This window comes from Microtus pennsylvanicus, chromosome 11, assembly GCF_037038515.1.
Source record: "Microtus pennsylvanicus isolate mMicPen1 chromosome 11, mMicPen1.hap1, whole genome shotgun sequence".
NCBI classification, from domain to species: Eukaryota; Metazoa; Chordata; class Mammalia; order Rodentia; family Cricetidae; genus Microtus; species Microtus pennsylvanicus.
The window spans coordinates 16,917,355-16,944,345 of record NC_134589.1 but is presented as its reverse complement, the minus strand read 5'-3'; the positions used below and the strand labels follow the sequence as shown (position 1 = coordinate 16,944,345).

The 26,991-nt window shown below is 38.7% G+C and overlaps 1 protein-coding gene across 1 annotated transcript in view; it reads left to right on the top strand.

Moving 5' to 3' along the window:
• Efcab3 (EF-hand calcium binding domain 3) overlaps positions 1–26,991 on the top strand; it is a 370,379-nt gene that overhangs the window by 189,083 nt on the left and 154,305 nt on the right. Inside the window, 22 exon segments of the mRNA XM_075941765.1 lie at positions 941–994; positions 1,784–1,888; positions 3,445–3,498; positions 4,155–4,259; positions 6,804–6,857; positions 7,431–7,535; positions 8,587–8,640; positions 9,270–9,374; positions 11,223–11,276; positions 12,694–12,798; positions 13,454–13,507; positions 14,432–14,536; positions 15,317–15,370; positions 16,127–16,231; positions 17,103–17,156; positions 18,363–18,467; positions 19,410–19,463; positions 20,188–20,292; positions 20,884–20,937; positions 21,320–21,424; positions 22,868–22,921; positions 24,420–24,524. Of these exon segments, the coding sequence (XP_075797880.1) occupies positions 941–994; positions 1,784–1,888; positions 3,445–3,498; positions 4,155–4,259; positions 6,804–6,857; positions 7,431–7,535; positions 8,587–8,640; positions 9,270–9,374; positions 11,223–11,276; positions 12,694–12,798; positions 13,454–13,507; positions 14,432–14,536; positions 15,317–15,370; positions 16,127–16,231; positions 17,103–17,156; positions 18,363–18,467; positions 19,410–19,463; positions 20,188–20,292; positions 20,884–20,937; positions 21,320–21,424; positions 22,868–22,921; positions 24,420–24,524 (1,749 nt within the window).

Genomic DNA, 26,991 nt, shown 5'->3' with positions numbered 1-26,991 from the left:
CACCCAGCTCCCAAATAAATTACATACAGAGGTTTATTCCTTGATATGAATGTCTGGCCTTAGCTTGGCTTGTTTCTTGCCACCTTTTCTTAAATTATCTAGACTACCTTTTGCCTCTGGGCTTTTATCTTTCTCTATTTCTGTATACCTTTCTTTACTTCTTTCTCCGTGGCTTACTGTGTAGCTGGGTGACTGGGTGACTTGCCCCTCATGTCCTCCTCCCCTTGTTCCTTCTTCTATTTATACTCTTTGCCTGCCAGCCCCACCTATCCTTGCTCCTGCCTTGCTATTGGTCATTCAGCTTTTTATTAGACCATCAGGTGTTTTAGACAGGCAAAGAATCACAGCTGCACAGAGTTAAGTAAATGCAGCATAAATAAAAGCAGTGCACCTGAAAATAATATTTCCCAACAAGACTTCTCTTAGTTGTGACTGATTTATAATTACCAACAATGTCTCACACATTCCTCCAAAATGAGTTGTTATATAGACTAATTGATATTAATGTTTGATATATTCAATAAATGGATTATCAAATATTTAAAGGAGGAACAATAAAATGCTGGAGTAATTATCTCACATATACAGAAATAAGTATCCAGAGAGCCATGATAATTGAAAATATAAGAGAATAGTATTTTAACCAAAAAATGAAAATTTTACATTTGTGGTGACCACTGATGGAACTTTATGGCTAATGTCAGCCAAATTTTATGCTCTTTCTAAGGCAAAATAATTTCTTGTAACATGAGAGGCCGTATGACCCAGGGCATATATAGTCTTATTTTGATGGAAGATTGGCTTAATTTCTCTTAATTATAAATTAAATATAAAATTTAGAAAAAAATAACAAAAAGATTAGATTTTGATTAAAGATAGGAATAAGCATCCTGTGTATTTAAAATATGTATCCTCTAGTTGTTTGTGTCTTTTCTCGTAGCTGGGGAGAAGATTGATCTCAGGAAGCTTCTAGATGAAGTAAAGGCATTGAGAGGTAAGTGACAGAGTACTGGGAATGAACCGAAGAGCATAAACAGTTCTACTGGGTCACATGATGCTTTTGCCATAGCTGCTGCCAGTACTCACATAGTTTACCTTTTATTAGTAAGTGGTATATCTCTAATTGACTAGAGTTAAAATGTGGATTAGCTGTACTTCAGTTACTATTTCTGCGCCAAAACATATGCATATGAATGTTTTGTCTGTATGTATGTCTGTATAGCATGTGAGTGCCTGGTGCCCATGGAGGCCTTAAAAGGATATCAGATTTCCTGGAACCAGAGTTACAGGTAATTGTAAGCCACTTCATCAATGCCAGAATTCAAACCCAGGTCCGCTGAGGAGCAGCACGTGCCCTAACCACTACTGAGCCATCTCTCCAGCCCGTCTATGCAAAATTTTGATTGTCTGCCTTTAACTAGTCTTTTTCTCTTAAGTTTTTCTCAGTAACATTATTCATAACTACTGAGTTTAAATGAGTCCTGGTTGATAATAAGGGAAAGCTTCAGTTAGGGATATAGAGCATCACAACAAGAATAAAATAAATTTTACTGGCTAATATATGAATATAGACCACCTAAAACACTCTGATCCATAGTGATGTCTTATTCCCTACACAGTTGTATACTGTGTAATACTGTCCCCATATTATGATTATGAGAAGATACATTTTACCTGTGTTTGTTTTGGAGTTTTGTTCTTGATACAGTAGTTGAGAGCAATGCTAAGATGAGAATATTTAAGTAATTTTTAAAATTCTTAAATTTTTATTTCTTATTTGTAGGAGAACCTATTGATATGGGTGACTTAGAAGACATTCTGGAAAACATGGGGCTAGAACTTACAGAAAAGGAATTGTTGCAGCTGGTGAGAAAGTTACAAGCTGATGGTAAGTGTTTAAAATAGACACAACTGTTTCAGCAGGGACAGGTTTTTTTTCCTTAGTCAACACTAGTAACATCTAGGAGACAGTTTTTTAGTGTTGCAACTGGCAGGGACGGGTTGGTGGTAACACTGGTAACTAGTGGATGAAGCCATAGATTACTGACAACCATAGAGTAATAGGGAATTTCAGTGAGTAAAACATAATTGCACACAAGAATCATCCAGCCTAAAAGTTCTGTTTTTAAAAATGTCCTCCATGTAACCTTTTGGGAAGCTTATATTTGCAAGCTTATATACAAACACTGTCCTGTTTGATTCTGAGTGAAAAAGTCTGTCAAAAAAAAAAAAACAGAGCTCAATCCTACCTGAAGAAGACATAATTGTGCAGCTAGTTCTTCACTTAGAAATAAAGGTGTCATTATTATGATTCAACAGCAAGAAATGCCTACTGCTACTATTAATTTTACAGCCATGCTTAATGTTAAGCAAAAAGGCGAGGAAAATGAAATGGAGTGTGTACTGGGCATCAGAATATAAAAAGCAAAAGAAGAAATAATAGGCTACATACTTCAGCATCATGTTGACTTTACATAGCGCAGTGGCTAATCATCCTTGTCATTTGGAGAAGGGTCTGAGAGATTACATAAGGAGTGTGCCTAGGAGTGTTTCCAGAAATGATTAACGGAGGAGGAAACCCACCCTGAATGTGGCACTTACATCTGGGGTCACAGATGGGACAAAGTGTGGTGGAAAAAATGGAAGCTCTTACCAGGAATATCTCTATCACTCTCTCTCTCTCTCTCTCTCTCTCTCTCTCTCTCTCTCTCTCTCTCTCTGATATGGGATTCCCCTCTGTATGCTGTGAATATGTTTTATTAGCATCGTTTATTAAAGAAACTGCTTTGGCCTATGGCAAGGCAAAATATAGTTAGGCAGAAAAGCTAAACTGGATGCGGGGAAAGGAAGGCTGAGTCAGGCAGTTGCCCAGGAAGCAAGATGTGAGGTAACAAACCATGAGTCTCGTAGTAAAATATAAAATAATAGAAATGGGTTAATTTAAGATGATATGCCTGAGCTGTTGGGCAAACAATGTTGTAATTAATATAGTTTCTGTGTGATTATTCGGGTCAGGGTGTCTGGGAAATGAAAGCACAGTCTCTGTTTTACATCTCAGCATCCCTGAGAGCATCCTGGCTAGGAGGAGAGCATCCCAGCTATGTCAGGCATTTCTGCTGTGGTCTTCTCACTCATCTCTGTTGCAGAAACAAGGGGCCAGTTAACTATGATCTAAATCCCCTGTAACCATGAACCAAGAGAAATCTTTTCTCCCTTTAATTGGTTTTCTCAAGTTAATCTCACAGCAGCAAAATGTCTGCCTAGCGTGTGTCAAAGAGGAAAAACATGCCAACCTTTTTAAAAGTTCTCTGCCATAAAATGTTGCTACATGTTTTTTTTAATTGGAAGAAAATGGAAAATCAGTCTAGAGTCATACTTCTGAGATGGTTTTTATACTGTCGTAATTATTGATTTCTCCTTGGCCTAAATTGTTTGTTCTTACAGCTGGTAAAAAAACCTACCAGAGGAGGTTGCTGAAAGGTTTGAAGACACTTCCAGGTAAGAGAGGTTGTGATAGAAAAGCAGATGTACAAGGGGGGCTTGTGGTTAGCTTTTCCTTCGCTCCTGGACGTTCAGACCTGAACCCCCTTCTGGTAGGCACACTGCTTTGTCTCTGTCATTAAAATCTGCAGAACCCCTGTGATTTGCCAGTTTTACTGTGGTAAGAGATGCATAGAGAAATCTACCATTTTAAATGTACAACCCAATATCATAAGGTGAGTTCACAGTGTTGTACAGCCATGACCACTACTCACTTCCAGAGCTTGTCTGTCACTGTGAACAGAAACTTTGTACCTGTTAGGGAATCACTACTATTCCCTTCTTCCTTCAGCTCCCGGTCTGCTCTGCTCTTTATGAATTTATTATCTCTTCTGTGAAACTAGACATGCCAATAATTTGGAATTGTAGAGAGATTTATTTCTTATTCCTTCAGAAATTCCCAAAAGTCTATAAGATTCCCAAGTGAATCTAAATATTTACAACTTTAAAGAGACTTGTTTTTTCAGAAAATTTAATAAACAGCAAAGTCGATCAATTTGAAAGTTCAATCAACAGCAATCATCTGGTTATCCAAATAGCAAAGAATAGGGTCATCTGTTTTTGTCATATTTTAAAGTCAATATGTTTTACTCTTACCTGTATCTCTTTTGAAGAAGGGAAAGTCAAGGCTGGGAAGGTGAACACGTTTCTGAAGAACATGGGGATAAACATCTCAGAAAAAGAACTTAAAGATCTAACACAAAGCCTGCCTGTTAGTGGTAAGCACCTACCTACCATTCTGCACCAGAAGGGCAAGGCTGTAAAGGGGCAGACTCTGGAGCCGCTGCCTGATTTGCATCCTGGCTCTACTATGTGATGCTCATATTGTCTTGATCTTCTCTCTGTGCCTCACTTTCTTCATCTGTTAAAGGGTATATTAAGCCTAATTATAAAGTTCTGTGAGGACCAGACTGTGCTAGTTTTGTTGTTGCTATTAGTAGTAGTATCATGTTATAACCTTGCATGAATATGCATACTAATCTCTTTGGAATCTTGACATCGAGTCATTTGAAAAAACTTTGAAAAAGAACTCAGAGCTTAGGCTGGGATGATAGCTCAGTAGGTAAAGTTCCCACCACACAAGCATGGGGACTTGAGTTTGTCTCCAGAACGCACATTTTAGAAGCTGAGTACAGGAGCTAGAGAAATGGCTCTGCTCATCCAGAGGACCTGAGTTTGATTCCCAGTGCTCACAATGTGGTTCTCAATCATCAGTAACTCCAGTTCCAATGACTCCAGTGCCCTCTTCTCACCTCCACGGGCACCATGCATGCAAATATACATGAGGACAAACTCCTGTACACATTTTTTAATTAAAAAGTTGAGTGTTATAGCATGTACTCACTTTTGGTTCCAGCACTGGAGAGGTAGAGAGAGACTGGCTCATACCTTGGGCTCCCAGGCCAGCCAGCCAAGCATAACCTGTGAGTTTTAGGCCAGAGAAAGGTTTTGTTTCAGAAATCAGGATAGGCAGCATCTGAGAAATAACAGCCATGATTTCTTTGGTCTACACACACACACACACACACACACATACATACATACATACCCACACATAGACAGACACATAGACATACACAGACACATAGACATACACATGTACACACACAGACACTAGACACACACATAGACATGTGCATAGACAGACACTACACACACACACATAGACACACACAGAGAGACAATATACATATAGATAGACATAGACACACACACACACATACACACCAAAGTAAGGCCAAATCCTTGTTAGTATTTATATCAAGAGAATGACTTCTTTTGCTGTGAATTCTATATATTGCTGAGGTGTCAGTAGGGATAAGGAAGGGTCAAGATGAGGCAAGGAAGGATGATATGAAGGAAAGTATATTGTGATGCAAGACAATTTAAAGATAAACTGAAGGGAGAAACAAAGATCATCTTGGAAGTATAAGGATCAAACTTCTCTTCAAATGGCTTCAAATTTGCAGAGATTGTTTTCTCCTGTCAATTTAAAACAGAAACAAAGTTTCAAAGAGGCAGTGGTACACCATCTACTTAGTTCCTTGTCCAGGACCGAGACACCAGTAAATCTGTTCACCATGTTGTAGCTAGATCCCATTTTTCAAAGATCTGGCACAGTTCAGTTCATCTACATCCATTCATACAAACATTCATACATGCACACACATATTGTTTTGTTTTTACCAGGTTTAAAGAGGCACTACAACAAAACATTACAGCGACAGATTTACCTAACTAATTAAAATCTCAGTTGTCCTAGGTCATCTCTATTTATTTTTATCTCTTTTTTCTTTTATTTATTTATTTTTATTATTATTATTAAAAATTTCCACCTCCTCCCATTTCCCTCCCCCATCCCCCTACTTCCCCTCCCCCTTCCTCTCCAGTCCAAAGAGCAGTCAGGATTCCCTGCCCTGTGTGAAGTCCAAGGTCCTCCCCCTCCATTCAGGTCTAGGAAGGGGTGCACCCATCCACTGAGACGTTGGGGCTGATCTAATGAGAGCTCACCAAGGCCAGCTAAACTGGACCTGATGGAGCATGTGATCAAACCGGACACTCTGAACGTGGCAGACAATGAGTGCTGACTGAGAAGCCAAGGACAATGGCACTGGGCTTTGATCATACTGTATGTACTGGCTTTGTGGGAGCCTAGTCTGTTTGGATGCTCACCTTCCTATCTCTCTCTCTTTTTTTTTTTTTTTTGAGAATTTCGTGCATGAGTCCTGTTGTATAGACATAGTTTGTATTTTAAATTCTGTGTTTTAGTATCAGGTAAATGATAGGCAAGTAGTCATTAAAAACAAACCTCTAAATATCTGGTATAGAAAGGCTGTGTCACTCATATGTGACATTAATAACTTCTATGTGTAATTCAAAGCATTGGGGTGAGTTCTATTCCCTTAAGTTATTGCATAGATGATGGATATGAGCAAACTCCATAGGAATTAATAGCTTCCAAATTTAAAGTGTTGAAATGTAGCATAAATTTCTTTTGAAATTTTGTTCCTGTAGTCTAGAAAAGTAATGGGATTTCACCCACAATTAAAGTGCTAAAAAGCAGCTAAAAACAGAATGTATTTCCTTGTGTTGCTAGATATTTAAGATATTTAAGTTTTAATATCTTAAAGTTATATTGTCAATATAGCTTCATTGTGGGATTAAAACCTTTTTGTTTCACACTAATGAAGAAGAAAAATGTAATAATAATTGCTATTAAATCTTGCTCATTTCTGATCTTTATTCCCGTTGTCATCTTGCAGCTGATGGGAAAGTTGATATTAAAAATTTAATGAATGAAGCAAAAGTTTTCACAGGTTAGTGATTAATTCCTACCAAACTAAAGCCTTCAAACTGTTATAATAATTAGTATTTTTCTGTTGTTTTTCCACACTGCTCTGGAATTAGAAAAAAAACTTCTAATAGAAGTTTTCCAATAGAAAAGACTGCTAAAAGTGCATAAATTTGTCAAAATATGGCAAAAACAGTACAAAAATACCTATAGGATTATGTCTTAGTAAGAAATCTGCATTCTATGGAAGCTGTCCTCCTAATCTCTCTCTGAAATCCACAGGCTCAGTACATGGTGCTCCGGATTTTTTAGGATTTCATTAACACCGTTGACAATTACAACATTAACAAAAGCATAGATTTCTTTCTTAGAAAATTATTTATATTAGCTACTCTAAAGGCTGATTTTATAGTAATAAGCTGAATTTAGTTTTCCTCGAGTTCAAAAAGAGCCTGTGTATATGACTAGTAAAGGAACATTCGGCATCCCAGTTTCCTCCAGCCCACAGCAGTGTGGAAGACAGTGTTCTGCTTTTGTTATTCGGTCTAAAATCTGAGGCTGTTAATACATCCACCTCTCACTATTCCTAACTTTTTAGGTGAAAAGGTTGGTGTCAGTGACCTGGAAAATAGGCTGAGAAAATTGGGGATTGAGTTTAATGATTCAGAGTATATGAAGCTACTGAAAACCCTACCAGTGAACGGTAAGCCTTAAAAAGCCACGGGAGTTTCCAGACTGCGGTTTAATAAACTTGAGAGGGAAATCAAAAACTTTCAGTGCTTGAAAGGCTTGGGAAGTTTAAAGGCTCTCACCCAGATTGAAGATTATATTACAAAATAAGTGGCTTGTGAAAATGGTGAGAGACAGAGACTGGGGTGCTGGCCTATGCTGACGATCAGTCCTTCGCTGTGGTCAGTGACGACAAGGGAGCATTGAGGGAGCATTGATGGTATTTGAGTACGGCTGTATATTGTTTGTGTGTGTTGAGACTGATACAAATCCGGGTGGATGGCAAAACAAATATTGTAAGATGAAAAGAATTGTGAGAATTCTTCACACTTTATCTCCCAGTTTCTATAACTCTGAAAATGCATCAAAATAAAAGGCTAAAATACAGAAATCCTGACTACACCCACATATGTGGTTTCAGGGCTGTTGCCCTCTGTGAACCCCTGCCATGTTGATAGAATGGTTTTGCCCTAATCAAAGCCCAATCCACAGCATCCATCGGTCTCCTGAGTCGTTGTGTGTAAACCACGTAACACATTAAGTGAACTGTATCAGGTCTCGATTTTTTTTTCTCCCACCAGTTTTATATTTTACATTTTCTAAGGGCTAAGAGGACTGTAACTCTGTAGTAGAGTGCTTGCCTTGCTTGTATGAGGCCATAGGTTTGGTTACCAGCACTGCAAAAAAAAATCATATATAGAACCTGGAAAATATTTTCATATAATTTGAAATGTATACTGTCTACCCATAGCCTCTTTCCGCCTCGTTCCTTATCTGCTGTCACCTTGCTTTGTCTTCTCCTTGGTCCTTGTAGCTTATTAGTGTTGCTGCTTATGTTTTATTTTCTTCCAACAAAGAAAAGACTCTTAAACTTAGTGTTTTTGTCTTTTCAATCTTCTTCTGGACACCTTCCTTTTTATTCTGAGGACTCTTTCGGCGCCCTGATCTTGAGTGTGAATGACTGGGTCTCGTTCCATGCTCGGTGGTTTTAGCACTCTGTTCTTCTCGTCTGTCTTTCCCCACAGATAATGGGACAGTGCCCTGGGCTAGAGTCCTGAAGGAGTTGAAATCTCTCAGAGGTGAGTTAAAGCTCATACTACTGTGTCTGTCTGGAATCTTTAGGCTTCACAAAGTAATCTTGTTGTTTCCTCTTTGAAGGAAAAATTACATTAGGACTCGTACTAATTTTATTACCAAAAATAAAAAAGCTTTGTTATTTAAATATATACGGTAAAATTGTAATGAAAAGATACTATCATTTTGCCATCTTTGGGGTTGTTGTTCATTAATAGACAAAACCAGTCTGGCAATGGGATAAGTGCTTTTGCTCTTTACTAGTGGTGTTGGAAAGGATATAGAGTGAGCTGACTCCAGGTCCAGGGCCATTAAGCCAAATAGTCTTTTAAAGAACTCCTTTGTTCTAATAGGTTTGTCACGGGATAGAGTTGTAAAAAACAGGTTGCACTTACCTTATTGCTCTTGACCTTCTCTGTTTTTCTGGAAAAGTCAAGTGGAAATTACAGGAGGGGGGGTTGTAATGAACACTAATAACAATACAAAAATGCAAAATCTAGGGTTTTTTATATTTTTCTTAGTTACACATAGTCTTTAAAAGCACGAACGTGATTTTCATATTTTACATCTTTCATTTACTCTTTCGTTCCTTTGTGTCTCTTTCTCTCACTCTCTCTTTTTGCTTTTTCTTAAGGAGGAAAACTTGATGTCAAAAGCCTGAAGTCTTTCCTGGATATGATGGGTATCGAACTTGCTAACAAGGAAGTGGACGAGCTGAGGGACAACATGCCAGTTGATGGTATGCCTGTGAGAGGGTACTATGTGTCTCTAATGGAAACTTTGTTTTAATTGTACAGCTAAGAATGTTAGAAACTAGATTTAATTGGTTTTAAGATAAATATTCAAAATATTAGGGAACCCTATCATTACAAATAACATTTTAGGTACCAACTATAAAACTTCTAACTACTTCAGTGAGAAAATTAAATAAGGTAATTTTGGGGGAAAAACATATTTACCCATAGTTTCAGATTTTATTTTTGTGTGTTTTTGAAACCTAGAAAACAAACCAAAAGAAGTCTCTTAAAATCATTGAGTTTTAGATATGCCATTTTTGGTTCATAGGCTTTTGTGCAATATTAAAAATCAAAATTTCAAGTGATTTCCCTAGTAAGGAACAAGCCAATGGAAATAGAAATAGGAAATATTCCATTTAAAGCAACAAAACATTACATAAAATATCTCGAAATAAATTTGACATTTTAAACCCTTTCTATGTCACCTAGAGATTTTACCCATTCTCAAGGGTTTTGTTTTTTCTTTCCCAAAAGTCAAATAGAAGTGTAAGAAATCCAGGGCAGATATTAGGTCCTCTCTTCTTATATCTGGCTTCATGAAGGCCATAGGGTTACTTCAAACAGCAGAAGCTTTTAAAATATTGAAACAAACAGAAAACGACAAAATGTAAGAGCAGTCCTTATCTATTGATAACAACATTGAATGTTAATAGATTAAATTCTACAATTAAGAGACAGAAAATACGAATAAAGAAATGAAACTCAACCACTTGACTCAATTCAGTTTAAGGACATAGAGAGACAAAAAGTGAAAGACTAAAGGGTTGGGCAGGATTTCATGTAGAGGGAAGCCCAGAGAGCAAAGGTAATCATATCAGAAATTAGGCATTAATGAAAATAATAGATAAAATAAAACCTTTTGAAAAATGATCATAAAAACCCAGAATTTATAAAATGCATCAAAAACAGTTCTCTAGAGGAAACTTAGGATAAAGGATTGACATCAACAGAGTTCTCAAATAAACAACCTAATGGTACACCTTAGGGAACTAGAAAAGGAAAAACAAGCTAGAACCAAATATGGCAGAAGATAAGAAATAGTACAAGTTGAAGTAGAAATAAACAAAAGACTAGGAAAGCAAGATAAAACGTCAACCAAAGTAATGTTTGTTTTCATTAAGTATAAATGAAATCAACAAACCATTAGCTAAAGTGAAAAAAAAAAGGAGGATGCTCACAGGAAACCAGAAATTAAAGCAAAGACATTACAACTGAGGTCACAGATATGCAAAGGCTTGAGAGAAGCTGCGTGAACAATGCAGCAGCCAATTGGATAGCCTAGGAGAAAGGCTGTTTCTAGACAACCTACCAATCCCGAGTCACCAAGAAAGAGAACATCTGAGCAGACAGAAAAGAGTAAGGAGATCCATGTATTGGCCTATTTGCCATTGCTTCCTCAAAGTACTTAAGGGTGGTTAACGTATAATGGAGATTTCTTTAGCTCTCAGGTGCATGTGAGACATTAAAGAGTATCTACCAAGCCCAGATAGGGACCAACAAGAAACCAAAGTAATTTCAATTTACACATAGGGAGAATTAATCCTATTATAGTGCCCATATTACATAAAGCAATCTACATTCAATGTAGTAAGTTTCAGTTTTACACAGGGTTATAAAAGCAATCCTATAATTCCTACGGAACAGCAAAGACCTTGAAGACCAAAGCCATCTTTAGTAGGGCACCCCACTGCCCACTTCCTGGAAATTTATGGGCAAGTTTCTCCCCTTTGCATGTGACTTCTGAACTTACCACACTAATTGCATGTCTCCTTTGACCCTTTCATTCATAGCTAACGGGAAAGTTGACCTAATTAAGGTGATGGACGGAGCAAAAGCCTTCACAGGTAAGAGAGTTGATGTAAATATAGAATCCTGACCTTTTTACAGTCATATATTTTTAATTTTTATAGTATTTTAATTTATGTGCATGTGACAGTGTGAGTGTATGTCACATGTGTGCAGGTGCCCACAGAGGCCAGAAGAGGATGCTGGAGTCCCTGGGGCTGAAGTTACAGGCAGTTATAAGCCAAATTCAGGTCTTTTAGAAGAACAGCAAGTGCTTTTAAACACTGAGCTATCTCTCCAGCCCCAGTATATGTTTTTTATGCCTTTATTGCTATGTTAATTCTGTGATCTGTGACACCTGTTTGTTCAATTTTTCTTCTATCCAATAGCCAGAAATTACAGTGTTTTCTAGTGTGGTTTTTTAATTGTTTGTTTGCTTTTGTTTTCTAGACAGGGTTTTGCTTTTTTTCCACAAGGTTTCGCTGTGTAACAGCCCTGCTTGTCCTGGAACTACTTTGTAAACCAGGCTGGCCTCGAACTCACAGATATTTGCCTGCCTCTACCTCCCTAGTGCTGGGATTAAAGGCATATGCCACCAAGCCCAGCTTTGGTGTGTAATACATTTTATTTTCCTTGCTTTAATGCAGCAAAATTCAACAATAAAATGAAATGAAACTTTTTAAAAAGACTCCAGTACACATTGGTAAGCTTGGGATAAGCCTTTTCCACCTTCTGGCTGAAGGCAAGATACACAACACCTGGCCATCATTGCCATGGTGAGTTCTATTGTTAGTGCCCGTTCTTCAAGAACCAAGATGGGATTAAATACTACAGAGACATTATGAAGAGAAATATTTATGGAAGGGGGAAATAGAGAGGCCTCAAGGCTGGAAGCTTCAAGTCTGGTTCCAAGTGAAGAAGAGAAGGTTGGATAGAAGAAGCATCCTATGAGAATTCTTAGGTTGCTCTCTGCCCATATTGCTTTGTACTTACCTAACTGATATTACTTGATGTCAGAAGCTAAGCAGGGTCAGCCCTGGTTAGTACTTGGATGGGAGAATTCTTAACTGACAGCTATCCACCCAGTTCTTAGAAGGGCTGGCAAGCATTTCTAGATGTCCTCCAGCAAAGTCAGCAACTACTCATAGGAACAGGGTTTCCTTTGTATCTTTTTGCCCTCAGTTGTTGATCTCAAGAAGCCAAAGGGAGATGAAGCCAATACGGGGGAATTTCAAAGCAGTAGCTTTGGCAATTTATGTTCTCAGTATATCCTACTGGCATGTTCTCATGGCCAGCATTGACAGTAACCTCTCATCTCTTGATAATCTCTACAAAAATCAAGTTCCTTTGACTGACGTTGCTTTTAGATATTCAGTGGTCATGGTTTTCCCCACCCTGTACTTAGATCATGTGGTTCAATTATTTACAATTGTGCTAAATTCCATGTATTTCACTCTGTTAATCTTTATTATTAAGGAGAAAAAATTGGTGTCGATGATGTAAAAACTGTTCTGAAAAACATGGGGCTTGAGTACAAAGATCAAGAATTCTCCAAACTGATGGAAGATCTGAAGTTTGACGGTAAGCATCTCAACACCTGATGTAATGAAAGGGCTTTAGGATTTCTTTGTGACAAAGATATTCTCATTTCATAACACTACATTAAGTAGAAATCAAAAGGTTAGATTGTCCCTGAACCCTGCCATGAATCCTCTCTCCAGTCCCAGTTTAGATCTGATAGTCCTTTTCATTATGCTGAGGGTTTGTGGAAAGAGAAAGGGTTAGTTTAGGAGTGAGCAAGCACAGGACTGGGGAAGAATAAAAAAAAGTGTGGATCTCTGTGTTATATAGAGCCTGATGTACTAAATTTCCCCACTTTTCTCTCACATTTTTGTTTATTTATTTATTGTGTGTGTGCATGTGTGTATGTACACACCTGTGTGTATGGATTATGGACATGTATGTGTGGGTGTGCCCTTGCCGCGGTACGTGTATGAAGGTCTGAGGACAATGTGTAGGAGGAAGTTCTTTCTTTCTACCATGCGGGTCCAGGGGATTGAACTTGAGTGCTAAGGCTTGACAGCAAGCACCTCTACCCACCCACTGAGCCATCTCACTGCCTCTCACATTCCTTATAAGAAAAAAATATATACTGAAGATGCTTACAGTCCATTTTCCTGAGCACATGCTCATGATTATCCACATTTCTGTGACTTGAATCCTGTATTTCTTACAGATAACGGAAAGATCTTTCAAAACAAGTTACTGGAGAAAGTGAAGTCTCTGAAAGGTGAGTGACAAGATCCTCATGTCTGCAGTTTCGAGAGCATCCTTGCGTGCCGCCAGAGCTCAGATATACCTCTCTATAAACTGGTGCTCCGTGTATGTGACAGCCTCTGCTGCAGCTGCCGAGCCTCTCTCTATCTTCGACCTGAGGGGAAAGCTCCCCACTTCCTCAAGATTTTATTTCCTCTTTTGAACAAAAGAAATAGACTAGAATTTTACATTTTAGAGAAAGGGGGTAACTGGGAAACATTATCAGTCATGCAGGGCTTTAATCAGGAGGAAATAAAACTTAGACTTGGAGTTCAGCCATCTTAAATAAACCTCAGATATTGTTCAGACGCAAGACATAGTTACCTGCAGAAACAGAATTTCCTTAGTATTTGTTTTAGTATAAAATGAAATTCTACATATTTGTCATGCACAACATGATGCTTTAAAGTGTGAATGACTAAATTTACTGATTGTAAATAATGGATTACCTCATATGGTATTGTTTTTGTAATAAAAGAGTTAACAGCGGTGGTCCTGGCTTCGTTTCTGTGGCTGTGCTAAAACGCCCTCACTGAAAGCAGCCTTGGGAGGGACGTGTTTATCTGGCTTACACCCCAAAGCCTCACCCCATTACAGGATTTTACACTTTCACTGTTGAAACCATAACAGTGTTTCTGAGTAGAATCTGACAGTTTAAAATAATGTTAATATACATAAAATGGGATTTTTCTCATAGTTTAGACATTACTAATACGAGCAGATAACTGAAGAGAGCCTGTGACCAGGCCCTGGAGAATGCAGGACCCCTCCCTAAGAGAACTGATATGGAATATTTCTGAGAACTGACAGGCTCTGGAGCAGGGAACATAGCTCCAAAAGCTCTAAGAAGCTGCCCTGGGAGCTTTGGGCTTTTCTTCACAGGCCTCTCTCTCCTCAGGGGGGCAGGTCAGCATCAGCAATCTGAAAACTCTGCTGGATAAGCTAGGGATCCTGCTCAAGGACAGCGAATACAAGGATCTGGCCCAAAACCTCCCTGCCGGTGGTGAGTGGGGTCTTCAAGTGTCCTGGTTTGGTGGGATTTTTGGTTTTTATTTAAGAAAAAAAAACACCTTTAATAATAAAAGCCCTAGGATAAGGGGGTTTAGGGATGGCCGTCTAATGTGATGTAACCAGAAAGCTATACATATGGGCAAAGCACATAAGCCACCAGTTACCAAAATCAGTGCTAAAGCCTTGCGTTTAAAAGCTTGCCTTTTGTACTTTCCACCCATGTTGTGATCAGTAATAGACATTCTTCTACACTCTGAATAGCAAAAAACAAGCTCTTGAGATAAGGATACTTCTGAATTTCTTCCCACCACTAATACGCTTGAGTTTGGGATGTTAGAACTGTGAATGAAATTTATATTATAGAAATAGAATTTTGTACTTTTAAGGTTTTCTTCATGAGACTCATGAAAGCAGTGAGATTGGATAAAATAATAACAGAAAATGTTGCTTGCATATTTCTTTTCTTTTAAAAAAACTTTATTATTTTATGTGTATGAATATTTTGCCTATGTGTATGTCTGTACATCACATGCATGCAGTGCCAATAGAGGCCAGAAGAGGACACTGGATCTCCTGAGTAGGAGTAACAGACAATTGAGTGGTGAGAATTGAACATGGGTCCTCTGGTAGAGCAACATGAGTTCTGAACCACTGAATCATTCCTCCAACCCCCACTAGCACGTTTCTTAAATAAACATATAAAGTACATAGGTTAGGGCCTTTACGACAACAAATGATGATTTATCTTCTCCGTTCTCATGCCTTATTCCAGTTCTCAGGAAGGTCTCTCTAGATACACTGATGAAAAAGCTGAAGGCTTTCACAGGTGAGTAAGAACGTGCTGTGATTCTCATAGTGTTAATGCTTACATTAAAGGTAACTGAAAAAAAAAGAAGAAAAAAGAAAAAAATAAGAAAAAAAGAAAAAAATTTAAAAAAAAGAAAAAAGAAAAAGAAAAAAAATAAAAAATAAAAAAATAAAAATAAATAAAGGTAACTGAAATGATAAAAATTATTTAGGGACTTTAATCGGTAGCATCTCATTTTCCTGTAGCATTTCTAGAATAATATAAATTTAAAATATTTTGTAGTAAAATATAGACATCTAAAGCCCCTCAGACTAACTTAAGATGCTGAGATGTGTTGTACTGTCAGTTTGAAATAATGTGCCTCACTTCACAAGTGCTTAAACCTATCTAAAACCCTATAGAACATGGGAGAGTAAAGCTTAGGGAGGTTGAAAACCATGTTTTACCGAAAGCATCGAATAATTCCTGCCACACAAATATTTCTGAAGAGTAACTCATAGAAGAATCAGTGTTTTGGTAATTCACTGATCAGATTTTATTCTAGAAGTTCTCTTTCCTACTTTTAGTAAAAAAAAAAATACTCCTTACTTTATGTAAAGACAGTAAATACCATGAAACATGCCCATTGACTCTGCAGTCGATTCTTCAACCTAACAACTGACTCCACACAAAGTAAGTTGTGCAACTCAAGATAAAATCCCACAGTATTCAAGTCCATGTGTCCTTGACACTGTATTCAAAGCCCCATGTGCCTGGGACTTTCTCTTTTGAAAGGAGACAAGGTTGATTCCAGTGACATGAAGAACATCTTAAAGAACCTTGGGATTGAACTCACAGAGAAGGAACAAGAAAGGCTGCTGAAAACACTGCCAACTGATGGTGAGCCTGGGGAAGATTCATGGGACTTCCATGATCCTCTTTGTTTTTGTGGGGGTTTTGTTTTGTTTTGTCTGTAGGTCTTTAAAACTTTATAGCTGTACTTCTGTATATTTTCCTTTAAAAATAGGTAAGAAGAAAAAATATAAAGAAAGGAAAGAAGGGAGAGAAGGAGAGAAGATTGGTGGCAGAAAGGAAGGAAGGAAGGAAGGAAGGAAGGAAGGAAGGGAGGGAGGGAGGGAGGGAGGGAGGGAGGGAGGGAGGGAGGGAGGGAGGGCATTGAATGGTTATGGAATAATTTTGCCCCATTGTCTTTGATACTTTATATTGGAAGTGCCAGCAGCCTGGAGACAAAAGTTGGCATCAACCATAAAGCATGTAATCTTTAGGCCACTAATTAGGTTATATCATAAAATGAAAAAAGGAAAAGGAGAGGAAAGTATCATATCTGTGGCAAAGGATAAAGATCAGAAGCAACGTCTAGCATGTGGAATCCCTCAGGCACTAAAGAAGAGAGGTTTGTCCCAGTGAGGAAGGTTTCTATTCTACAACTTAACTGTCTCAAATTAAATAGTATACAAAGTAAAGGCAATTCTCCTAATTTTGTTTAACTTTTTATGATGATTGTGTTCATGATATATGTGTGTTAGTGTATGTGCCGTGGATGTGTGTGGAGGCCAAGCATGATCTTGTAAAGTCGGTTCTCTCCCATCACCTGTACATAGGTGTTCTTCATCAGGCTTGAGAGCCTTTACCCTCCAGGCCATCTCAGCAGCCCAAGACAACTCTATTTAAAATGTTATTAAATAATTTGTATTATGCACTTTTATGCTGTCACGTCAGTTTCTCACTAAATGAACCATGTTTCCCTTAGATTCTGGGGAGGTGTATTACAACAGGCTGCTGAAAGGTTTGAAATCCTTCAATGGTAAGCAGCAACTCAATTAGAAGACACTTGGTGGCATTCACCATTCATTAAATCGTTAATGAGAACCCTTGTTTGGCTATACCTCCTTATTTCTGATTCTTTATATCTATCTACACTGTAACCAAGAGCACATATTTTATCTTAGAGCAGTGCTTCTCAACCCTTCTAATGCTGTGACCCTTTGATTCCTTTCCTCATGGTGTGCTGACCCCAACCATAAAATTATTTCATTGCAACTTCATAATTTTCATAAAAAACAGTAATTTTGCTACTGTTATGAATCGTGACATAAATATCTGATATGCAATATATCTGATATGTAACCCCTGTGAAAGGGTCGTTTGACCCTCTCAAGGGGTCATGACCCATGAGTGAGAACCACTGTCTTAGAGGGAGTTCTAGATCATCTTGCGTGCATATGATTTTGTCTTTGTAAAGTCCCCCTCATGTTGTAAATGATATGAAATTTATTTTTAAGTATTTTATTGATTTTCTATGTGTACTTGGACATGACTATTTGGGGTTTCAGCTTTGTTGAAAAAATGTTAAGGCATAAAACACATTCTTTTGTACTATTTTATTTTAATGGTATTTATGGTCATTGTATCACTTAGAATTTGATTGGGGAAACATAGTTACGAGGAGCAACATAGATCAATAGATTTATTCCAAGATTAAGCCATGGAATTGTGAGATATGATGAAGGACTCTGAGGGCTGCTGTCTCTGCATCTAGTAATGGGCCCGAAATCACTTCACTTGTGACTTCCAAATATCATGCAGAATTTATAGTGGATCTATACAGGAAAGGGATCTGTAAGAACGGAATATAGGAATATTATGCTCGGAAGCCAGATGTCCCACTGCCCGAGGAAGCCACCAGATGGCCTCATGCAAACACTCTATTGTGACTGCCACCTCACTTCGGCTTTGCACACTATCCCAGAACTATACAGAAAGGCTGTAGCTGTGACTCCGTGGTAGAGCTGTTTGCTTAGCATGTGTGAGGTCCTGGGTTCAAGTCAAAACACAGAAGGAAAAATTTTTTTAAAAAGTACAGGAAATGAAATTCGTGGAAATAGTTTCAACTTAGTAAGTTGGTGTAATTAAAACCAGTTAAAATCATTAAAGGTACTAATAAGGGGTTTGCATGTGGAAGGATTTGGTAACATTCATCTTTTCATTACCATATTATCTTTTTTCCAAGCGGGAAAGGTTCATGTAAATAACCTGGACAACGTCCTTAAAAGACTGGGAATCAAACTCAGTGAAGAGGAATTCGCAAAGCTGTCAGAAGACCTCCCAGTGGACGGTCAGTGTTCCAGACTCCCCCAGGCATCTTATCTCTGTGTCATATCTAGTGTATTTTAAAATAGATGTAACTGATGGCAGATGATACATGTTAGAAAAATTGGAGAAGAAGCTAATATTAAAGTAAGATTAAAACTTGGATCTTGATCACCATTGTATATCTGTTTCTGAAAGAATTACTAAAACATCTTTAATCCCAGCTCTCGGGAGGCTGAGGCAGGCAGATCTCTGTGAGTTCAAGGCCAGCCTGGTCTACAGTCAGAGCTACATAATGAGACTCTCATACACACACACACACACACACACACACACACACACACACACACACTATAATGATACAGAAAGCAGTAGAGAAGTCAACAGGCCCATTCTTCCACCTGTTTCCGGTCAGTGAAATCTGAGGTTCTGATGATGGTGCAGTTTACCTTCCAGCTCCTTCTCCTCTATAGCACAGCTTGTCCTGTTTTCTTCTCCTTTAACTCTGTAGTTCCACATCTTTATGCTCCTAGATTTTTCTCTTTAGTCAATTCTCTTCCATATAAAATCTCTTCTGTCTTTCTGGATTTCTCACCATCTGTACCAATACATCGAGCAGTTCAGGCATTAGTTCCTGCAGGAAGGAATCCTGCACCATAGTGGGCTAGGTTAGCGGCCCTGACCCAGCTGCTGGTTAATACATGGAGTTTAATAGCCGAGATCAAATCCAGTAGCATTTTCAAAAACTGTTCATAATGACTCCCGAGACACGGTGGAGCGTACAGTTGTCCTGACCCAATTACGTAGGTGTAAGTGAATAGAGATCACGTTAATTCCTTGAGGTCCAGGAATTTAATAAGTAAATGGAAAATTCAGATGATGGAAATTTTTATTGGATTTTTTGTACCACAAATATATCTTATTTTTCATGGTTTTGTTATAAACTCCATTGTTTCTTTTCTCATAGCTCATGGGAAGGCTGATCTGGGAAAGGTGATGGATAGACTGAAAGCTGCCACAGGTGAGCGGGCAGTCCTGGATCCACAATGCTCGGCGCTTATAGTAACCCTGGTGTGCCATCCTTTAGTCGTCACGTGAATTGTTAAATGCTCAAAACCAGTCAGTGGCAATGTGCTGCTTTTCTGGTGTGTTTTTTTTTCATTTCAATATATTATTTCTCTTTTTATTTTAGAGTAGCCAATCTCTATAGCAGTAAGATAATAGATGCCACAAACCTTTGGTAAATACTTCAGATAACTTATAATGCCTAATAATGAGACTGGCAGATATCACTTTAGTGTATGCAACCGTTTTCAAGTATATAGTGGAAGAAAGGGATGTGTGGTGTAGCTATCTCTGCATTCAGAGTTGCCTTGAACGCCATGTGGATGTATGTGTATGTATGTGCATCTGAATGTGCGTGTATGTGTGCTCCTGAGTTCAGGTACCCAAGGAAATTAGAGGCATCAGTTACTCCTGGAGCTGAGAACCAAACTCTGGGCCTCTGTGAAAGCAAAAACAGCTGAGCTATCTTTCAAGCCCCGTGTGCCTTCTTTTATGAGCACGTGGGAATCAAATTTCTTCGACTGCGATAGTAGGTTCCCTTGTAGGAATGTTTGCCCTGTGCTCCATCCAGCACCTTCTCATGCAATCTAGTCATAGCTTATTTCCCCATTTAGAATTATTTGATGAAGCATTAGATTCATAAATGTGATGATGATGATGATGCATATTGATTTTTTTAGGAGGAGAAGTGGATAACAAAAATGTGAAAACTGTTCTATCAAAAATGGGAATAGAGCTTTCAGACAGCGAACTCTCGAAACTGATGGAAAATCTGCCTTTCGATGGTATTTCAAATCCTGATATGATTTTAGAGCATTTTTGGGGTTTTTAATAGTTAAAATTTTTTAACATCTAAAATTATCCCATTTCCTAAGACTAAAGAAATTTAAATCCGTCTCTAAAAAAGTAAAATGTTAATTTATTCTTGAGGGAAATTCTCACCTATGAAGTTCTTAATGTTTAATTTGGGAATAAGCATGCCCACCATGTTGAACTATGCTGACCAGAGGAAGGAGTACCCGATGCCAGCTTTACTCACAGATACCTGCAGGTGATTATGGAATTAAGGAAAGGAAAGGATTATGTTAACCTAGAGAGGGGTAAAAAAAAAAGGAGAGGTGGAGCAAGCACACACATGTGCGTACACATACACATGCTGGTACACACAGATACACATGCACACACACAATGCACGCTCACACAGTTGTACTTCTAAATTTTCCAGTAGCCCCACCATGTTCTAAACTCTCAAATTCTATTTTAATGGAGCACTGTTTAATGCAAGTATTAAGATTTTAGTTTTGCTGAACTAATTGTAGTGAATTACCAGATTATTTCTCTGTTACCTGAAACTTGCCCCCCACCCCTTTTTGTAGATGATGGCAGGGTTTTTAAGAACCGGTTACTAGAAGTCGTGAAGTCTCTCAAAGGTGAGTGAGAAGCACGGTGAGAATGCAAAGGATTTGATCAGCAGCAAATATAAGTAGAATTGGGGTTTCAGCCACTAACATTCAGCCCTGTGTATTATTCAGAGTAAAGAATGTATTCCTTCCACAAACCAAAATCCCTGAGTATTTGTTGCCATTTTAAACTTTGGTCTGTATAGGTTCCTTGAGTCAGGACTCAAAGGATTAGTTCTAATTAAATCATAGACGTTGAATAGGTTTCAGTGGGTAGATAATGATCCCAAAATAGTATCCAAGCTTTGTGAGTAATGGCAAACTGCTCAAAAAATTCACAGTGTGGTGTGCATATCAGAAAATCTAAGTCCTCTTTAGTGTCCTTTAATCGTCTCTGTGCCCTATTCTTCAGGTGGTAGAGTCGATGTGAACAACCTGAACACAGCTCTGAACAATATGGGAGTCAAGCTTTCAAATACGGAGCTCAGGGATCTGAGTCAGAGCATACATGTTGGTGGTGAGCATCTGACCAGACGTCAAGTGTCGCTCTTCATGTCACTGTAACATACTTACATAGACTGTATAGTTTGTGAAGAAGAGAACCTTATTTTCTCAGTTGGGGAGGCTGTGAAGTCCTAGATTAAGGCCCCTGCATCCACTGAGTGCTTCTTGCTGTATCATTACATGGTAGAACCCTCATGGACTAACCTATTAAAATCCTACTTTCAAGGCTAAGGAGATGGTCCTATGGTAAAGCCCTTGCCATACAGGCATGGGGCCCTGGGTTCAAATTCTCAGATCCTGTATAAGGGGCACAGCACTATGACTGTAATACAGCACTTCTGCAGTGACGTGGGAGGCAGAGACAGGAGACTCCCCAGAGGCTTGAGAGCCAGGCAGCCTGGCATAGGCAGCAGTTAAAACACAGACCCTGCTTCAAACAAGGTAGGTGAGGACCAACACCATAGTGTGCACCCGAGCATGCACACACACCACCACCACCACCAAGCTTTTTTAATCCCATCTTTTAATAGTATTAAAATGGCATATGAATTCTATATGAGGAATAAAGAGGACGTACATTCAAATAATGGTATTTCCGTTTAGTTCAAAGAACCTTGTGTGTATCTAAGTTTGTTTTTGTTTGTTTGTGTTATATATCCTTTTCAAAGAAGGGAGAGCCAAGAAGAACCAAGTAGGGAACAACAGGCAATACAGCTGATTGTATTTTAGGCCATGAGCAGCTGGTTTCCTATCTGAAAAAATAAAACATTATTCTTTGGTTTATGAAATTTTTGCTCTCACAAGTACCATATAGTACAAAAGTCTTCCACATTTTGACTGAGCTCAAATGCTCCAAATAGACATCTCAATCACCTTTCCTCTCAATATAAACAAATCTGATCCACTATAAGCCAGAAATTGCATCATTGAAATTTTTAAGTTTTTTAAAGATTTATTTATTTATTATGTATACAGTGTTCTGGCATTTGTACGTACAAGCCAGAAGAGGGCACCAAACCTCATTACAGATGGTTGTGAGCCACGATGTGGGTGCTGGGAATTGAACTCTGAACCTCTGGAAGAGCAGCCAGTGCTCCTAGCCTCTGAGCCATCTCTCCAAGCGCCGAAATTTTTAGTATTTTAAGACCTGTAATATTTTAAGTGACAAGAAATTGAGTGAATCATTTGCAGAGTGTTCGTTTGAATGTGTATGCACATCGTGGAATGGCCACTGTCCCCACGCATACAGAGTCCCAGAGTCCCTGCAAGCTGTCTCCACGCATACAGAGTCCCAGAGTCCCTGCAAGCTGTCCCCACGCATACAGAGTCCCATAGTCCCTGCAAGCTGTCCCCATGCATGCACACAGTCCCATAGTCCCTGCGAGCCATCCCTACACATGCACAGAGTCCCATAGTCCCTGCTACATCATAATGTGGTTCTCATCTTCTCCTATAGTTGATGAGAAAATTCCTCTGAAAACACTGCTGGAAAAGGTGAAAGACTTTACAGGTGAGTGGAAAAGTTATAAAATTAGGGTTTGAGTTAACCACATTTTATAGACACTGGTATTTCTCAATACTCAGTGCTTGAGTTATAAATTCTGGTGTGTTTATATACTTGATAATGATATTTGACTAAAATTCCATGTTTTAAAGTTCCCTGTTTTTTTTATTTATTTTTTCATTGAGAAAAGAAAGAAAAAAAACAAGTTTCCACCTCCTCCCAGCCTCCCATTTCCCTCCCCCTCTTCCCACCCTTCTCCCCCTCCTCCTACCCTTCTCCACCTCCTCCCACTCTTCTCCCCCTCCCTCTTCAGTCCAAAGAGCAGTCAGGGTTCTCTGCCCTGTGGTAAGTCCTAGGTCCTCCCCCCTCTGTCCATATCTAGGAAGGTGAACATCCAAACTGGCTAGGCTACCACAAAGCCAGCACATTGCGTAGGATCAAAACCCCGTGCCATTGTCCTTGGCTTCTCATCAGCCCTCATTGTTCGCCATGTTCAGAGAGTCCAGTTTTAACCCATGCTTTAAAGTTCCCTGTAGTTTTGAAATGAGATTCTATTTAGTCTGTTGTTTATGATGCTATAATTACTTCAGCGGTGCTTTGTAAACACCGTAGAGAAAGGCATAGCAAGCCTGAATGAAGGTTTTTTTGTTTTTTGTTTTGTTTTGTTTGGTTTTTTTTTTTTTTTTTTTTGATTTTTCGAGACAGGGTTTCTCCATAGCTTTTGGTTCCTGTCCTGGAACTAGCTCTTGTAGACCAGGCTGGCCTCGAACTCATAGAAATCGGCCTGCCTCTGCCTCCCGAGTGCTGGGATTAAAGGCGTGCGCCACCACCGCCCGGCCTGAATGAAGTTTTCAACTAAATTGTGTTCATTGTAATTCTTCTTTTAAAAGTCAAAATGACTTTTTTGGCTAAGCATAGCATCTCATAACTGTAAACTCAGAATTCTGGAGACTGAGGTAAGAGGATCCTGAATTCACAGCCAATCTCAGCTATAAAATAACTTTGAGGCCAATGTGGGACACATAAGGAGAATAAAGAAGCGAAGAAATGAATATAAAATTATATTGGAAGAAAATTTTATCTAAGTATCTTTTAATGAATTAAATTGGGCCTGATAAGATGGCTCAGTAGGTAAAAGTACATGCTGCCAAGTCCAATGACCTGAGTTTGGGTCCTAGGACCCACATGGTGGAAGAGAGAAATCTGACTTCTACAAGTCCTCCTCTGGCCTCCACCCCTGCACCACACACATGCACATACACTAAAAATAAATGTAATAAATTCATACAATTTCATTCTGGAAGTTATTATTCTCCTCCGTAAAAGAAGCTTATGTATATCATGAAGATAAATTTAGCTTAACAAAGTTACTGGTGCTATAGTTTTAAATTTTTTTCTTGTTACTTTAATCTTTGTCCTGAAAACTTGGGTACTTTTAATTATGAAGAGACTCTTCTTGTTAGCATGGTCTGAACTGTGATGCTCAGCCAATCTCTTTCGACAGGTGAGAAGATTGAGCCTAGTGATGTACAACGGTTCCTGGCAAACCTTGGTATCGAGCTCACAGACAAGGAACTGGAAAACCTATTGAAAACGCTGCCCCTCGATGGTGAGTCAGTGGAGCTTCTTGGGAGGTTGAGGTTCTTTTACCTATAGGCAGACATTTCTCTCCCACCCACCAGTTCCCAAATAACAGACACAGAGGCTTAATATTATTTGTAAATGCTCAGCCAATAGCTCAGGCTTGTTATTAGCTAACTCATATTTAAATTAGCCTATATTTCTCATCTGTGCTTCGCCATGTGGCTCATGGCCTGTTACCTCATTTTCTATACGTCCTGCTTCCTGGACGGCTGGCTGGCATCCCCTGACTCCGCCCTTCCTCATCCCATCATTCTCAGGGTGGCTTTCCTACCTAACTTTATCCTGTTCAGCTATTGGCCAATCAGCTTGTTTATTAAACCAATTATAACAATATATTCACACCGTGTACAGAGGATTATCCCACAACATTTTTAGCATTGCATTTTTAATTGTTTCAAGTAATTAAAGGATAATTTCAAAAACTAAGATTGATGATGCATAAGAAAATTATCATCATCAGAGTTTGTTTTAGAAATGAAGCAGCCCTTGATAAATGTTTTCTGTTCCTGCCTCCACACCAGTAATAAGTTCACACCGTATAAAAAGAGGCTAAGGGGAAATGGAAGAAGCGAAAAATAAAATCAGAATTTAAAAGAAAGGAAAACTACATATGGGTTGATATAATAGACTCTTTAGAGGAACACTCTTAGCACATTGGGAAAAGATCAGTTCATTGTTAAAGATGAAAAATTCAGGCAAAATATTGTTTAAAACTCTATTGATTATTTAATAACTCATATGCTATATAATTAACACACAAAAAAGTGTATGTTGGAGCTGGAGAGATGGCTCAGTGGTTAAAAACATTGGTTACTATTTCAGAGGACCTGGATTGAGTTCCCAGCACCCACATGGCACCTCACAACTGTCTGTAACTTCAGTTTCAAAGGACCGAACACCCTCTTCTAACCTCTTGGGACACCAGGCATGCAGATGGTGAAGAGACATACAGATAGGCAAAACACTCACACACATAAAATAAAAATAAATCGTGTTTCATACAGTCACAGACTTGTGTCTTCCTCACCATTGTCCACTTTAGAATATTTTTGTTATCCCCAAACAGAAACAGCACACCCATTGCCAGTCATTCCTTATCCCCAGTTCTTCTGTACTACTTGGACGGCCACTAACCCATCTTCATCAGTTTGCCTATTCCTAACACTTCATAGAAATGGAATTATCTAATAAGTAATTTTCTGTGAATATACACTCATGTCCTATAATGTACCAGTACTTCAGGGTTTTTTTTTTGTTACTGAGTAATCTTACATATTAAAAATATCACATTTTATTTATTAGCTGTCTCTAGGTAAATGAGTATTTAGTTATTTCCCACCTTTGGGCTAATATGAATGTCCCCATAACTATTCATGTACAAGTTTTTGTGTGCATGTATGTTTTAACTTTTCTAGGGTGTATCTAGAAGCAAAATTGCTGGGTCATACAGTAACTTTTTATCTAACGGTTAAAGAGAGCCAGGATAAGGGCTGAAGAAATGAAGAGTAATTGACACTTCTCTTTGAGAAGACCAGCGTTCAGTTCCCAGCATGCACATCCTGTGGTTCAAAACCACATGTAACACCATCTCCAGGGGATCTGATTCCCTTTTACCTGCATACACATTTACACACACACACACACACACACACACACACACACACACGCACACACGCCAAATAAATAATAAATCTTTTTAGCCAGACTATCTTTCAGGGGGTCCGTGCTGCTTTACACTCCCACTAGCAGAGTATGAGGGCTCTTAATTTTTCTACACCTCCTGTTACTACTTGTCCTTTAGTGTTGACCGAGGTTTCTGTCCCAACAGGTCCCGCAGTTGTTAAGTCCCAAAGAAATACACATAGGTCTACATTAATCATAAACTGATTGGCATATTAGCTCAGGCTTCTTATTAATCAATTCTTACATCTTACATTAACCCATTATTCTTGTCTGTGTTAGCAACATGGCTTAGTACCTTTTACGGCAAGGCAGTCACATTTGTGTCCTCTGTGTCTGGGTGACGACTGCAGACTGAATCTTTCCTCCTCCCAGAATTCTCCTGTTCTCATTGCCCTGCCTATACTTCCTGCCTGGCTTCTGTCCAATAAGCATTTTATTAAACAAGTACAGAAACAAATCTTTACAGGATAAGACCATTGTCCCACAGCACTTTAGTGAGTGAAGTGGTACCTCAGCCTGTTTCTTCCTTATGTTTCTCAAATAATACAGATGCTGAGTATCTTTTCATGTCCACATTGGCTATTTGTGTATCATCTTTAGAGAAATGTCTGTTCTTCGCTTGTGTCCGGTTTTTTGTTTGTTTTTCTTTTGTTTGTCTAGACAAGGTTTCCCTTGGTAGCCCTGACTGTCCTGAACTTGCTTTGTAGACCATGCTGGCCTTGAACTCACAGAATCCCTCCTGCCTCTGC